This window comes from Epinephelus fuscoguttatus, linkage group LG17, assembly GCF_011397635.1.
Source record: "Epinephelus fuscoguttatus linkage group LG17, E.fuscoguttatus.final_Chr_v1".
Classification (NCBI taxonomy): Eukaryota; Metazoa; Chordata; class Actinopteri; order Perciformes; family Serranidae; genus Epinephelus; species Epinephelus fuscoguttatus.
In genome coordinates this window covers 13,913,757-13,927,293 of record NC_064768.1, presented here as the reverse complement: position 1 = coordinate 13,927,293, position 13,537 = coordinate 13,913,757, and the positions used below count along the sequence as shown (strand labels likewise).

The 13,537-nt window shown below is 40.3% G+C and overlaps 2 protein-coding genes across 2 annotated transcripts; both read left to right on the top strand.

Moving 5' to 3' along the window:
- Nucleotides 1-167: 167 nt before the first annotated feature.
- LOC125905125 (serine/arginine-rich splicing factor 10-like) lies at nucleotides 168-4,889 on the top strand. The gene is made up of 6 exons (XM_049602999.1): nucleotides 168-331; nucleotides 1,653-1,757; nucleotides 2,713-2,816; nucleotides 3,718-3,889; nucleotides 3,982-4,032; nucleotides 4,298-4,889. The coding sequence occupies exons 1-6, from the start codon at nucleotides 180-182 to the stop codon at nucleotides 4,524-4,526; spliced, it is 813 nt and encodes a 270-aa protein (XP_049458956.1). The 5' UTR covers nucleotides 168-179; the 3' UTR covers nucleotides 4,527-4,889.
- A 6,706-nt stretch (nucleotides 4,890-11,595) lies between these two features.
- LOC125905117 (gap junction alpha-9 protein-like) lies at nucleotides 11,596-13,167 on the top strand. The gene has a single exon (XM_049602989.1). The coding sequence runs from the start codon at nucleotides 11,596-11,598 to the stop codon at nucleotides 13,093-13,095; it is 1,500 nt and encodes a 499-aa protein (XP_049458946.1). The 3' UTR covers nucleotides 13,096-13,167.
- The last annotated feature ends 370 nt before the right edge of the window (nucleotides 13,168-13,537 follow it).

Below are 13,537 nucleotides of genomic sequence, written 5' to 3'. Positions count from 1 at the left end.
ACTTAATACATTTATGAATAAATTTAAATGATTGAATCAACCAAAATGTTTGTTTTTTTTTCACACAGTTCACGGTTTCTGCCATAGCTGCAGGTGATGAGCTCAAGGGGGCGCTGTGGGTATTCATGACCCGATTTTTTGTTTGGGAGGAAGAACCAGAACGCGCCTTGTGAGTGCGCATGCGCTACAAATATTTGCGCTGCAGAGCAGGTCTTTCTTCCTCACCCCCCCAAAAAACATTTCATCTGCTGGTTGAGTGTAAGTTTATGGCCAGATACATGAGGCCCCCAAACACGTCTTTGTTCGTCAGAAACATCTCCGATGAATCCAGGTGAGTACACATACAGACGCGATTAGATCATCCACTGACGCTAACTAACCCACATTGGCGGTAGCTTACTGTTAGCTAACTTAGCAGCTAGCTAATGTTAGCCTGCTCGTCGGAGCCTCGACTTAACGTTACCTTAAACTAATGTACAGGGGCGCTTTACGTTGTTAGTATTTACTAGCTGCATCGTGGTGCACCCATATAGTTAAAATAAGACAGCGTCTGAAATATGAACGTGCATTTGTCAAGATTGAATTTCTTGCTTGCACCTCTTTGTTTGCGTTGCGTGTGCGCATTCGCCGTGTTTATAAATAAGCTAACGTGGCTACGTTGGCTAACTCAAAGACAAGAATTCAGTAAATAGTTGGGTGATTTGCCGGTAAAACACGTTTAATGTATTATTATTATGAACTGTTGCTTGTCAAGTTATCCAGATAGGCTTCTAACGTTATACATTGCGTATAGCGTAGCCATGGGTAACATTAGCTAACGGGAAAATAACCGTAATTTACATGTCCATGTTGTGTGGCATTAATAAAAGCATATTAGCACTTAGTCACATAAACTAAACTAAACTAAACTGAACTGAAAAGGGTTTAAACAGAGTTAACTAATATCAGTGGATGGATTAATGTTACTACAATGTCCTAATTAAAATGTACTGTTAAACTAACGTTGAGGAACTACGCATATATATTTTTGAATAAAACTTTGACCGACTACAGTTTCTTTTCCATTATCTGAATATTATTAGTTATTGCCCAATGGTGATTTGATTGAGTGTGTTTCTGAGTTTTTGAAAAAGCATGGTTGGTGATTATCATAATCAGTGTTTTCTTCTTCATCATGGTAACATATTGACCCATGCACTTAAGCGCTAATTAGTTTTTATTTGCTCAAAAATTGTATATTGCATATCTAACCTGAATGGAGCAACATCTGCATCTGCTTATGTGAGTTTTAGACCTGTTAGTGGGTTTTTCATTGAACTGCATGTTGAACACAACAGTGTACATACAGCATCTTAAAGGGTCAGTTCACTGCAAAACATAATAGAATTGTTGCAGAACCAAGTAAAACCACTAGAATGAAAGTTGTTCTTGAGCTTTTCTGTGCTGGTAGCAGGCAACAGACCTAATGCAAATAACACAGAGCCTGTGTGGTCTGATTGCCAGAAATAAGGTAATAAAAAGTCTTTATTTTGTTTTGGGGTGAACTGTCCCTTTAGCCCTCTCACTGCTGCTCTCAGCTGTTACTGGTTAATGATGTAGGTAGAATTGCCTGTGATGGTCAGTTGAGTCATACTTGTATTTACGGTGTTCAGGCCTGAGGATTTGCGGCGTGAGTTTGGCCGCTATGGGCCGATAGTAGATGTCTACATCCCACTTGACTTCTATACACGCCAATCAAGAGGATTTGCATACATTCAATATCCTTTCCCAATGAGTGTTTACTGTGTTCGTGCTCCTGCTAACAAAACATTTTAACATTTTATTTCTTTTCAGCAGAGAAGATATGCTTTTTGTGACTTTTTTTTCTTGCACTTAATTTGATTGAATATCTAACACACATCATTTCTCTGTTATTGCTTCAGAAAATGTAAATGCATCCAGTTGTGGAACCGGCCACAAAGAGTAACAAAGACCCGTGTAGAGTAGCTGTAAAGACAAGTCACACAGACCTTCAGGATCAGAGGGAGGGAAAAGGTTGAAAAAAGAAAGTAAAGCATGAAGAGGAAAAGGGAACGGAAACGAGGCTTGGATATGGCGGCAAAGAATTGGGAAAAGAAAAGAGGTTTAAGAGGAAAAGGCAAGCAGGAAACCCAAGTCTCTGTGGGAGTCGATTAAAGAGTGTAAAGATCAAGATGAAGTTCAAAGTCAAGCATGGGCAAAGGTAACAAGTCTGAATTATTTTGTATCCTCCCAAGACAAATCCACAAATTTGACATGGCAACAAAATCAGCTTTCCCTGTGATATCAATGACATTTTTTTTTAGTTTTAATCAAAGCAATTTAATCAGCTATTTAATGTATTTGATTTGTTTATATATTTGTAGTTCTGATCCCTCAGACAGTTATTTGATGTGTTTGAAAAACTTGCTTCATCTTTTATCTCTACAAAAATCCAATGAGTATGTAGTATGTTTGTTGTTTTCTTTCACTTGCTATAACATATCAAGTAACATTTAATTTCTGCATGTTAAACTGTTATGTCTTGGGCCACACAAATGAAAGAAAATGTTTGAAGTTCATCCCTCTTGCCATAAATGTAAAATGAATTTCTGAGCGTGACCTTTCTGAGAGTAAATTTAAGAAAAACATTTATTTGAATTTGTATGGCCTTACAAAAATCAGAGCAAACAAAAACCCTTAACCACTCAGCATGTTTGAGGATGTGCGTGATGCAGAGGATGCTCTTCACAGCCTGGACAGGAAGTGGGTTTGCGGTCGGCAAATTGAAATCCAGTTTGCCCAGGGTGACCGAAAGAGTAAGTGTTTAAGTCTTTTTGTTTTTGCAACCAAATACTGTTGAGTCTGTCAGCAAGTGTTTTTGTGTTAAACTTCTTTTTATTTCATTGTCACTGTCACTTTTGAATTATATGGTAGTAGATAAATATTTATTGTATGATCCCCTGCATTCATCAGGTTTCTCACTAAGACCTGAATTGTAGGTGTGAGTAAGAAATTAACTACTGGCAGCACTGAAGTAGCTAAAATTAGAACATATATGACAACACAGGTGGTCAGGTCAAGCTGAGGAATGGAGGGTGTTGGCAAGTGAAGTGAGTGAAATGAGCAGTAATATTAAATTTAACAGCAAAGGTCTGTAATAGGACAAATTCTGACATGACTGATAGGGATGTGGAGTGAAGTCTCTCACTTCTTGCCATCTCCCCTGAGACTTGCATACGCGCAGTATGAATTGGGCACTTGCCAGAAGACAGCAGTGGGTAGAGGTAAAGTTTATGAGCTGAAAGCAAGCAAGTATTTTTAGTTTATCCTGGAAACAGGAGATAAGTTGGGTGGCGTAAAAAGGATGTGGGTGAATCTCTCCAAGTTTGAGAGCAAGGCAGATAAAACGGTAATTTGTTATAACACTTTACTTAAGTTTTTGTTGTTATTTGAGAATCACTAATACACAGTTTGTATAGGGTCAAGTAAAAGTTGTCTTTGGTGAAGTAGATTTCTGACCCACTTGCACAGCTGGCCAGGTGAAAAAAAAATCAATGTTGAACCCTGGAGGTGCACCCTTCATATACCCAGTGGGACTTAGTGGGATAAAGTACTTTCCACAGAAAGTGTTACTCCTGGGGAAAAAATTCTGTCTGTTTTCCACTCAGGGCACAAACTCCCTAGCTCATTGCTGCTTTTTTTCCCCATATACATCAGCACCAAATCAGATGAAGTCAAAGGAAAGGCGTTCTCCAGGCAGATCCTCTCGATATGATGACTATGATCGAGACAGCCGGCGCAGACGTTCACGCAGCCGCAGCTACGAGCGATACAGATCACGCAGTCCTTCTTATGATCGGCATCGCAGGCGATCTGATAGCCCTAGAGAGTGAGTTTTTCCTTTTGTGATGGAATTCATTTGCTTACTCCTCACAGTTGTTACACTGTAAAGGAAAATGACCTTTTCATGTTTGTCCTCAGCTCTGGGCGGATGTATGGAAGAGGAAGAAGCAGGAGCCGTGAGGGTGACAGGTACGACTTGTCTTTGACTGTTGAGAGGTTGTAGTTTGCATCTATTGCTCTCTTTCTGTTATTGTCACAGTACAGTCTCTATGACTGTACAAGTACATGTAGAGAATGATTTATTATAGGATATATTGTAGCAGTAAAATTGTTAGCAGTTAAGTGTCGTGGGGAACTAAACTGTCTTAACATTTGACATACAGGAAGGTTGTGCATAGTTCCCAGAAGTTAAGATGATCACAGAGGTGTCTAAATGGTTTCACTGTGTCTTCAGATACAGGCAGAGGCCCCGGAGAGAGTCTCGAGGGAGATCGCGCTCACGATCCAAATCCGCATCTCCACGAGAGAGTGTCAACCCAGCGTCGACCTCCCACTACACTGAAGAAGAAGTGCGACGTACACACTCCCCATCCCGCTCCAGGTCCAGGTCCGCATCAAGATCACGCTCTCGTTCGCGTTCTCGGTCCCGATCCTGGGCTGGGCGCAAGTCAGGAGGACGCTAGATGAGTACCTGCTCCCCGCTCCTATCCGTCATTATGTCAGATGCACCAGAGTTGGTTCATTTGTTAAGAAATGTTTGTTTTGACATGAATGTAACGTCCACTGAACCATTTGTAGAAAGCTTGTTTTTGCGGCTCCATTTTAAGAACAATGCTCGTACTTTGCTCGGTTTTATAAAACTGTATTGGTGAGATTCCCTGATAGAAATATGAAACAGCGGTTTCTGTGTTCAGTGGTAGTCGGCCAGGAATAATTGTCTTTTTTATATGCGGTTACTGATGATTTTGTTTTCTAAACCCTATGCACCCATTTTTGCAAAAAAAAAAAAAAAAGAGAGAACATTCAGTATTTTAAAATGAATCCAGTCTGTTGCCGAACTGAACCAGTGTTTCTGTGTGTTTTATCACATTATCATTATCCAGCTCCTCCAGGATTTTGCATTGTGCAGAATTGAAGGTGATTGGCTGAATTTGTGTTAATTTTTGTGATAGCAACATTCTGGAGGGGTTGGTTATGACTCTCATTACTTTACTGTTGATTTTTCTCATATTTTTCTTGTTTTTATTCCCTTCTTTCAGCCACAGGTGTTCATTTATTTTACCTTATCAAAATGAATATTGTGGAACTTATTCACAGATAATCTGTCACAGTAAACGTTAAGATAATCAATAACCTGTATTGTCAAAGTAGCAGACTGAAATGAAACGTGCATTACCCACTAACAATAACACAACAGAAAAAAACAGAACAAAATCAGACTTGACATTCAGGTTTTATGTTAATACAAGTTATTTTCATGCAAAATAAATAAGGCTGCCTGGAAGAAAAACATTAAAAATCATGAGGATATCGTGTGTTGGGTCATCAGTAGTTATCAAGTATGTGAGTATTGAGGCTAAAATACACAGAAACGCAGCTTTGGTCCTTGAAAGTGTTAAAATATTGCCCAGTGACTTAAACCACAAACTGTTTAAAATGTACATTAATCTGTTTTAATTTTATGGTGTTTTCTGTAAGATTAGACCTCCTTTCAGAAGGTATTTTATTTTTGGAACGTTTTGGTTGTGATGGGTGTTAATTCGACTGTCCTGGTGGTTTTTCAGAAAGAATCTTTGTCACTGCATGTTTTACTCTCCTAATCTTATATCTTTAGTAGGAATAAACTGTTATTTTGAGTAATAAATGGATAACATTCAGCATAAGGAAACAATGTGTGACTTAATTTTGTGAACTCCGAAGAAACCGAACCTTATTTTTGGGGAATTTAAGGAGACGAACTTGAGGAAATATCAGAAGTTATTCAGAGTGTTCCCCCTCCTCTCCAGTAGCCTGGAATCACAGTCTGCAGTCATCTGCATGGAAAACAAACTAGTCCAGCCATGAACATTGATTTCCTTTTAATGGATCAGTAGCTGGGAGGAACAACTTAAATTAGATTCACCATGAAGAAGCAACCATGTATGAAATCGGACGTGCCCCATTGATCCCTTTATTGAAAAGAACATTGATTAAACAAGTACAACAGCAGAATGGAGGCTTGATGTGAGTTTATCAAAAATAACTGGTGTGAGCTGAAGCACAGGGTTGGTTTCAAATACAGAATAGACTGAACCAAGGGAATACTGGGTAACACTTCATGATAATCATCATTAATGAATGGTAAATTGATAGTTAAAAAAAACTTTGATATTTACTGTTGGCAAACAATGAAATGATAATGTTTATTTATTAGTAATGCTATAATGTATGGCATTGTAACAGTTTGCTGTTGCACATATAACATTTTATATACTATATGAAGTATTTGTAAATGGTTAATAATCACACCGTGACCTCAAGCATGAAGTGGTTTTGCAACTGAGTGTGAAGCGGTTGGGATGAGAGTCCCCACCTCCAAACCTGAGACCATAGTGCTCTGCCGGAAATCTGTTAATTGCCCCCTTTGGGCTAAAAGAGAGTTTCTAGCCAAAACTAGCGAGTTCAAGTATCTCAGGGTCTTGTTCACGAGTAAGGGTAGAATGGAGCGTGAGATGGATCAGCGGTTTGGTGCAGCTTCTGCAGTGAAGCAGGCGCTGTGCCTGACTGGGCAATGACTGAAAGAATGAGATTGCGTATACAAGCAGCTAAAACAAGTCTCCTCCGTGGGGTGGTTGGGCTCAGACTTAGAGATAGGTTAAGGAGCTTGGACACTGGAGGGAGCTCAGAGTAGAGCCGCTGCTCCTTCGCGTTGAAAGGGGTCAGTTGAGTTGGTGTGGGCATCTGATCAGCATGCCTCCTGGGCGCCTCCTGTTAGAAATGTCCCTGGCCTGTCCCACTGGGAGGGGCCCCTGGGGCAGACCCAGAATACACACTGGAGGGACTACATATCTCATCTAGCCTGGGAACCCCATGGGGTCCCCCAGGAGGAGCTGGAAAGCGTTGCTGGGGAGAGGGATGTCTGGGGTGCTATGCTCAGCCTGCTGACCCGGCCTGTATAAGCAGGTGAACACGGATAGATTAATGGGGGAAAATGACACTGAGGGCATAAAAATAACCTTTTTATTGAAAGTTAATGTAACATGACAATAACTTGGGTAGTGGCAGAGAACAGCAGGATGACTTCAGTAAACATTAGCAAAAAGAAACACAAAGAAAGTGCAGCTCATGCTGGTGTATCGATAATGTGGAAAATGAGCATTGCTTTACAATGTGAAAGGAAAATAAGCATCCTTATGTTTGCCCTTAATGCAGGTACAAGCCATAATTCTATTTTTTTTTCTCAAAAAGACAACCTTAGAAACATCAATGTTTTTATCAGACATTTAGTTTCTCTCATTCCCTCTTTTGGATGAGACTGATATGTATTTTTTGTGTGTATCTGGAACCTTTTGTTTCTATATAAACTGGAAGAAGAGTGAAAGAAAGCACAGCTAGTATTAGTGTATCAATACTGCAAACAAAGAGCATTGTGACCATTTCAAATATTCAGAATTGATATCTATTAATAAATCGATATTTTTGACAAGCATCTCGGATGTGAGGATTTACTGCTTTTTCTCTAAAATGAAATTGTACATTAGATATCTTCGAGTGTTGGACTATTGGCAAAAGAAAAAAGGTACCTTGTAATTTTGAATGGCATTTAAATGCCAATTATTTTCTTAATTGATTAATAATTTTGTCTTTAATTGTCTTTAAAATGTCAGAAAATTGATGACAAAGACCTGTCCCATTTTCTGAAAGCCCAAGCTGACATCTTCAGACTCGTTTATTTGTCAGATAAACTGTCTGAAGAAAGGTATTTGCACATACAGCTGTCTCAGATGCAGGTGTGTTGGAAAATATCACTTGATTTGGGAATCTCAAAAGACTCATTTATAATACACAGCATAAGAGTATACAATGTTGATGATTTATGAAAGCTGCTAGGCTGATGTGTTCATGTATAAGATCAACATTTTTGTTAAATAGTCTTGTTAACAGCCTTAATTGTGTAAGAAGGTTGACTTTTCTAGGTTTTTCCTATGTTTTTCTTGTTCCCTTGTTCTGTCGTATGTGTGATATGTGACATATAGTGCCCAGGCTGTTGTCCACTATTGAGAAACACATCCACAGCTCATTATTTCCCTCACACCTGTGCACACCTGTAAAAATGGGTGGGGCAGTTTCTATTTAAGCTCAATGTTGAAAGTAATGGTGATGAACACTCTTGACGAAGGTCCTGGAGGACCGAAACATTAGTGTTATTTATAAATTGTGAAGCTGAGCAAGAGCAGTGTGTGGGATTTTCTGTTCAAAGACTCATCAGATAAACTGTAAAATTCAAAAAGACTCTGTTTACTATCACACAAGACAAATCTTTACAGTCGACCAGCTGGAACCAATGAATGTTTTACATGCTTGTGAGAAGCAAAAAGTACTGAAATGGTTTATCTAATATCAAAATACTTGGAGATTTGTATTTTATTGACAGATTTATCAATTAATCAATTCAGCTCCAGCTGCAAAAACCAACACCATTCAACACTGGTTCTAACAGAACCAGACGTTAGGTCAAACTACACTGCTCATTAGTTTGTTGTGGCTCTTATGCAACATCATCCTGTTTTGTATGAGTGTGGGATTTATAGCATTTTAATCTTTCAGTGTCAGGTTTCACATTAAATCAGGATATCAGGATTGTCTTCAAAAGCAGTTTATCATCTGGTTTATAATCTACCTTGGTGGCACTTTCTGATGCCAGATTTCCATTAAACCCAGTGCACCACTTCTGTCCTGTCTACATTTAGAGGCTAAAACAAGTTCAGGGTCCTTTGGGTCCAACCAGAAACAGGCGACAAACCCACACTGCTCGCTGCACATTCTGCAACACATTTCACCCCTAATGACTCGCAGGAACTGGGGGTCAGGCCACTCATACTGCTGCAAGGTAAATGGCAACAGAGCATCGCAACAGTATTGATTGTTTTGTCTTTCACAGGCTATAAACTTGTGAACAGCAACAGCCAGCAGGGATCATTTGTTTTTGTCCAGTTTTCAACAACAGTGGAGACTGAAATCTCTTTCAGTGTGAACATTTTGACTTTTTAAAAGAGGATAAAGAAGATTAAAGATGTGCCTGTAGGAGTGTGTTCAACAGCATCGGCAGCATTATTGCAAAAGGCCTTTATTGTTACGTTTCATATCCAAGATGAAAGGTAAGTTAAGTCATCTCAAAATAAATATTTGACCTTTTTGATTAAGTTGTATAATTTTGCTACATAACTACAGTAAAATGAATATATCAGCTTTACACAGTGTAATTTTTTCTTCTCCTTTGTTGTAGAAAAACATGCATTGTATAACATCATTATTAAAATGATTAATGTTTATTTGATTGACATATTTTATATTTGTAATGATCTTTAATTTTATCAATAAATCTTAAATTGTTTTATTAGAATGCTGCTGGATGTTGTCAAATATTTCATTTAACACTGACTGATATGAACACGGGCGGCACGGTGGTGTGGTGGTTAGCACTCTCACCTCACAGCAAGAGGGTTGCCGGTTCGATCCCGGGCGTGGGAGCCCTTCTGTGTGGAGTTTGCATGTTCTCCCCGTGTCAGCGTGGGTTCTCTCCGGGCACTCCGGCTTCCTCCCACAGTCCAAAGACATGCAGATTGGGGACTAGGTTAATTGGTAACTCTAAATTGTCCGTAGGTGTGAATGTGAGCATGAATGGTTGTCTGTCTCTATGTGTCAGCCCTGTGATAGTCTGGCGACCTGTCCAGGGTGTACCCTGCCTCTCGCCCGATGTAGCTGGGATAGGCTCCAGCCCCCCCGTGACCCTCAAGAGGATGAAGCGGTTAGAAGATGAATGAATGAATGATATGAACACATTATAATACCCTAATTTAACTACCTAACTATTTAATACTATCAGATTAGTATATTTTATTTACTGTCTAATGGGTTACGTTTCTGTTGTTACTGGGTAGACTGGTTGTGTAATTGAAAACCCAGTTCTCAGCAGTGGTGGAAGAAGTATTTGGAGCTTGCATTTAAGTAAAACTACCACAATGTACAGACACACTGTTACGAGTTCATGTCTTGCATCCAAAGTTTGACATAAAAAGTATTATCAGATAAAATGTACTAAAAGTAGCAAAAGTAAAAATTCTCTCTGTGCAGTATAGCCTACTCAACTTGTGGCTCACGGACCATATTCTAATTCACAGTGAAAATAAACAAATTCACACTAGAAATTTTATGTACTTTTAATGTAAATAAGGTGCCAAAAAAGGACTAAGGAGGATTAATGTTATTTTTTTAATTAACTAGGCCTTGATCTCCTGTCATTTTACAAATGTGGCTCCCAGGTAAAACAAGTTGGGTGTCTCAGATGTAAGTTTATTTTATTGTTGTCATTGATTTAATATACTGTTGGGTAGTTTGGTCTTCAAAATCGCGTAGGAAAGAAGCAAGCACTCTTAAAAATATATCCCAAAGTTGGTTTATTAAATTTGCCAAAAGGACATGTGTGAGTGCTGGCATTTTTCCCTTTTTCATAGTTTGGTCTTCAGCAATGTATCATTTTAAAAACTAGTTTTAAAATCTTAATCTGAAAAGAAGCTGGTAACCCCTGCTGTTAAAAATGTAGTACTGTAGTAAAAAATACTGTATTTCCCGCTGAAATGTAGAAGCATAAATTCTCAACGTGCAAATGGCTGAAAACTGCACTTACGTTAGTGTTGTAGTACTTGTCATGTCAGACTCGACCACAGTTTTACTTGGTCTTGTCTTGGTCTGAGACAAATAGGACATGAGATTTTATTTCAAGACCAGTCAAGACCACAGCTATGGGGATATCACTGAGTTGCCTGTGCAAAGAAAGAGGTGTTGAATAGTCAAGTTGATTTCAGCTCCTCAGTGATTTGTGTACTAATAGAAAACAAAGGAAATTTCCCATGCATTAAAATTGACCTCTGCAATGCCTTTTGATTTTTTTTTTTTATCAAAACATTTCTTATGGTACACATACACACATGCTGTATACATTATTTATATTCATAATATTAAAATTGATGTGTTTTTTGTTGTTGCTGTTATCATAATTGAACTCTGTCATCATCCTCAAAATGTCAGTGCTTTGACAATTCTTTCACAAGGGCGTAGGTTTGGATTTTCCTGCATCCATTTATGGTGTAATTTTTTTTAAATTTTGTCATTATGAAAGTCCTCTGGTACTTTCATGTTTTTAATGGGAGACAAATTAACCTGATCTAAACATTGAGGGCACCGTTGCCCTGCGTCCCCTCTGATATCTACATGTACACATGTTCCTACTTTCAACAGACTTGCCCGCTACGTTGCAAACTACCGCCACTTGGTGCCTGTCATAACACCATCAGAGTTGCCTCTGTGATCCAGGGATCTATTTCACAATTGTAATTGTAATTCATTTGTTAAGCCCATCAGTGTTCTCCTCAGATTTTTAAAACTCCCAAATATCAATATCAGTATTGGCAGCAAAAATCATGTATCTGTCGGCTGTATTAACAATCATAACCTTTTTTCCCCTCATGTGTTACAGCTCTACTAATGTAAAACATGGGAGACTGGAACTTCCTTGGGGGGATCTTGGAGGAGGTGCATATCCACTCCACCATGGTCGGCAAGATCTGGCTGACCATCCTCTTCATATTTCGGATGTTGGTGCTCGGCGTCGCAGCTGAAGACGTGTGGAACGACGAGCAGTCAGACTTCGTCTGCAACACCGACCAGCCTGGCTGCCGCAACGTCTGCTACGACCAGGCCTTCCCCATCTCCCTCATCCGCTACTGGGTGCTGCAGGTTATCTTCGTGTCATCGCCCTCGCTGGTCTACATGGGTCATGCCATCTACCAGCTACGAGCTCTGGAGAAGGAGCGCCACTGCAAGAAGGTGGCCCTCCGTCGGGAGCTGGAGGCGGTGGACGTGGAGATGGTGGAGATACGGAGGAGGATTGAGAAGGAGATGAAGCAGCTGGAGCAGGGGAAGCTCAACAAAGCTCCACTGAGGGGCTCTCTGTTGTGCACTTATCTGGTCCACATAGTGACTCGCTCAGTAGTGGAGGTCAGCTTCATGGTGTGTCAGTACATCCTCTATGGGCACCGCCTGAACCCTCTTTTCAAGTGTGAAAGGGAGCCATGTCCAAATGTGGTGGACTGCTTCGTCTCTAGGCCCACTGAGAAAACTGTTTTCATGGTGTTCATGCAGGGGATCGCCTGCATCTCCCTCTTTCTCAGCCTTCTTGAGATCATGCACCTGGCATACAAGAGGGTTAAAAAAGGCATCCTGAGCTACTACCCACACCTGAAAGCTGATCTTGATGATTATTATGTTGACAAGTCAAAAAAGAACTCAGTTGTGCAGCAGGTTTGCATGGGCACTTCTGTGGGTCGCAAGAATACTATCCCCACAGCACCATGTGGATACACATTACTGTTGGAGAAGCAGGGCAACGGACCCACCTACCCTCTACTTAATGCCTCCTCTGCCTTTGTCCCTATAAAAGGGGACCCTGGTACAAAGCCAGACAGCCACAAGGACAGCAAGGAAGGAGTGGCAAGCCCAACAGAGCAAACTGGCAACACAAGCAGCGAGACACGTTCCCCTCCTGTGGACAAACAGGACGAACCAGAGGACCAATCCTCTCCTCATCATGAGGACATGGAGTGTGCCAGCTCTGAGTACCCCACCCTCCCTGTGGCAAACACCTCCTCCTGCACAACACTGTCAGGCATTGTGAGGAAGTCACGGCGGGTCAGCCCACCATGGAACTGCTCCACTCTGGTAGAGGGGAATGGCTCGGACAGTGGGGACTCCTACCACGGCAACAACAGCGTGAAGCTACGCAGCAGCTGTGTTGGACCCCGAGCGAGGGTGCTCTCTAAATCAGACATTAAGAGGCCGAGCAGGTCTCAGAGTCCAGACTCTGCAGGGGAGCTGAGCTCAGTATCTCGACACAGCCGGGAGAGTAACAGCCCCACTGCCTCCTCTCCAAACCGCAGAGTGTCAGCGGCAAGCAGTGCCAGCAGCAGACGAGCTCCAACTGATCTGCAGATATAAACAGACCGTATGCTCCTAACATATAATCTCTCAATATGCATGTTTGGGTGCAAGTTATACGAACACTTTATTACTGCACATTTCAAACATTTATAATTCTTTAAAAGAAGTACAAAAGGCCCATTGCTAAGGAGATTATGCTCTTGACACCAAAGAAAAGCCTTTTTCCAATCATATTAAAATGTAAAATCTAACATCTACTTTTTAGATTTTAAAGGCTCAGTGTGTAGGATTTAGGGGGATGTATTGGCAGAAATGGAATATAATATAGCTTGTTGTCTTAAGTGTATAATCACCTAAAACTAAGAGTAGTCCTGTTTTTGTTACCTTAGAATGAGCTGTTTACACAGTGTTGGAAAAACACTGATTCTTTAACATGAAACTGCGTCATTAGTTTTTTTTTTACCAGTTTAAATCACTGGGTCAATTTCCCTTGAAGAGT

Excerpts from the sequence above, each read along its gene's own strand:
- LOC125905125 (XM_049602999.1), top strand. The coding sequence starts at position 180 with ATGCGCTACAAATATTTGCGCTGCAGAGCAGGTCTTTCTTCCTCACCC. Across the intron at positions 2,817-3,717 it reads TGCCCAGGGTGACCGAAAGA|CACCAAATCAGATGAAGTCA; the intron begins GTAAGTGTTTAA and ends CATATACATCAG. Across the intron at positions 4,033-4,297 it reads AGGAGCCGTGAGGGTGACAG|ATACAGGCAGAGGCCCCGGA; the intron begins GTACGACTTGTC and ends CTGTGTCTTCAG.
- LOC125905117 (XM_049602989.1), top strand. The coding sequence starts at position 11,596 with ATGGGAGACTGGAACTTCCTTGGGGGGATCTTGGAGGAGGTGCATATC.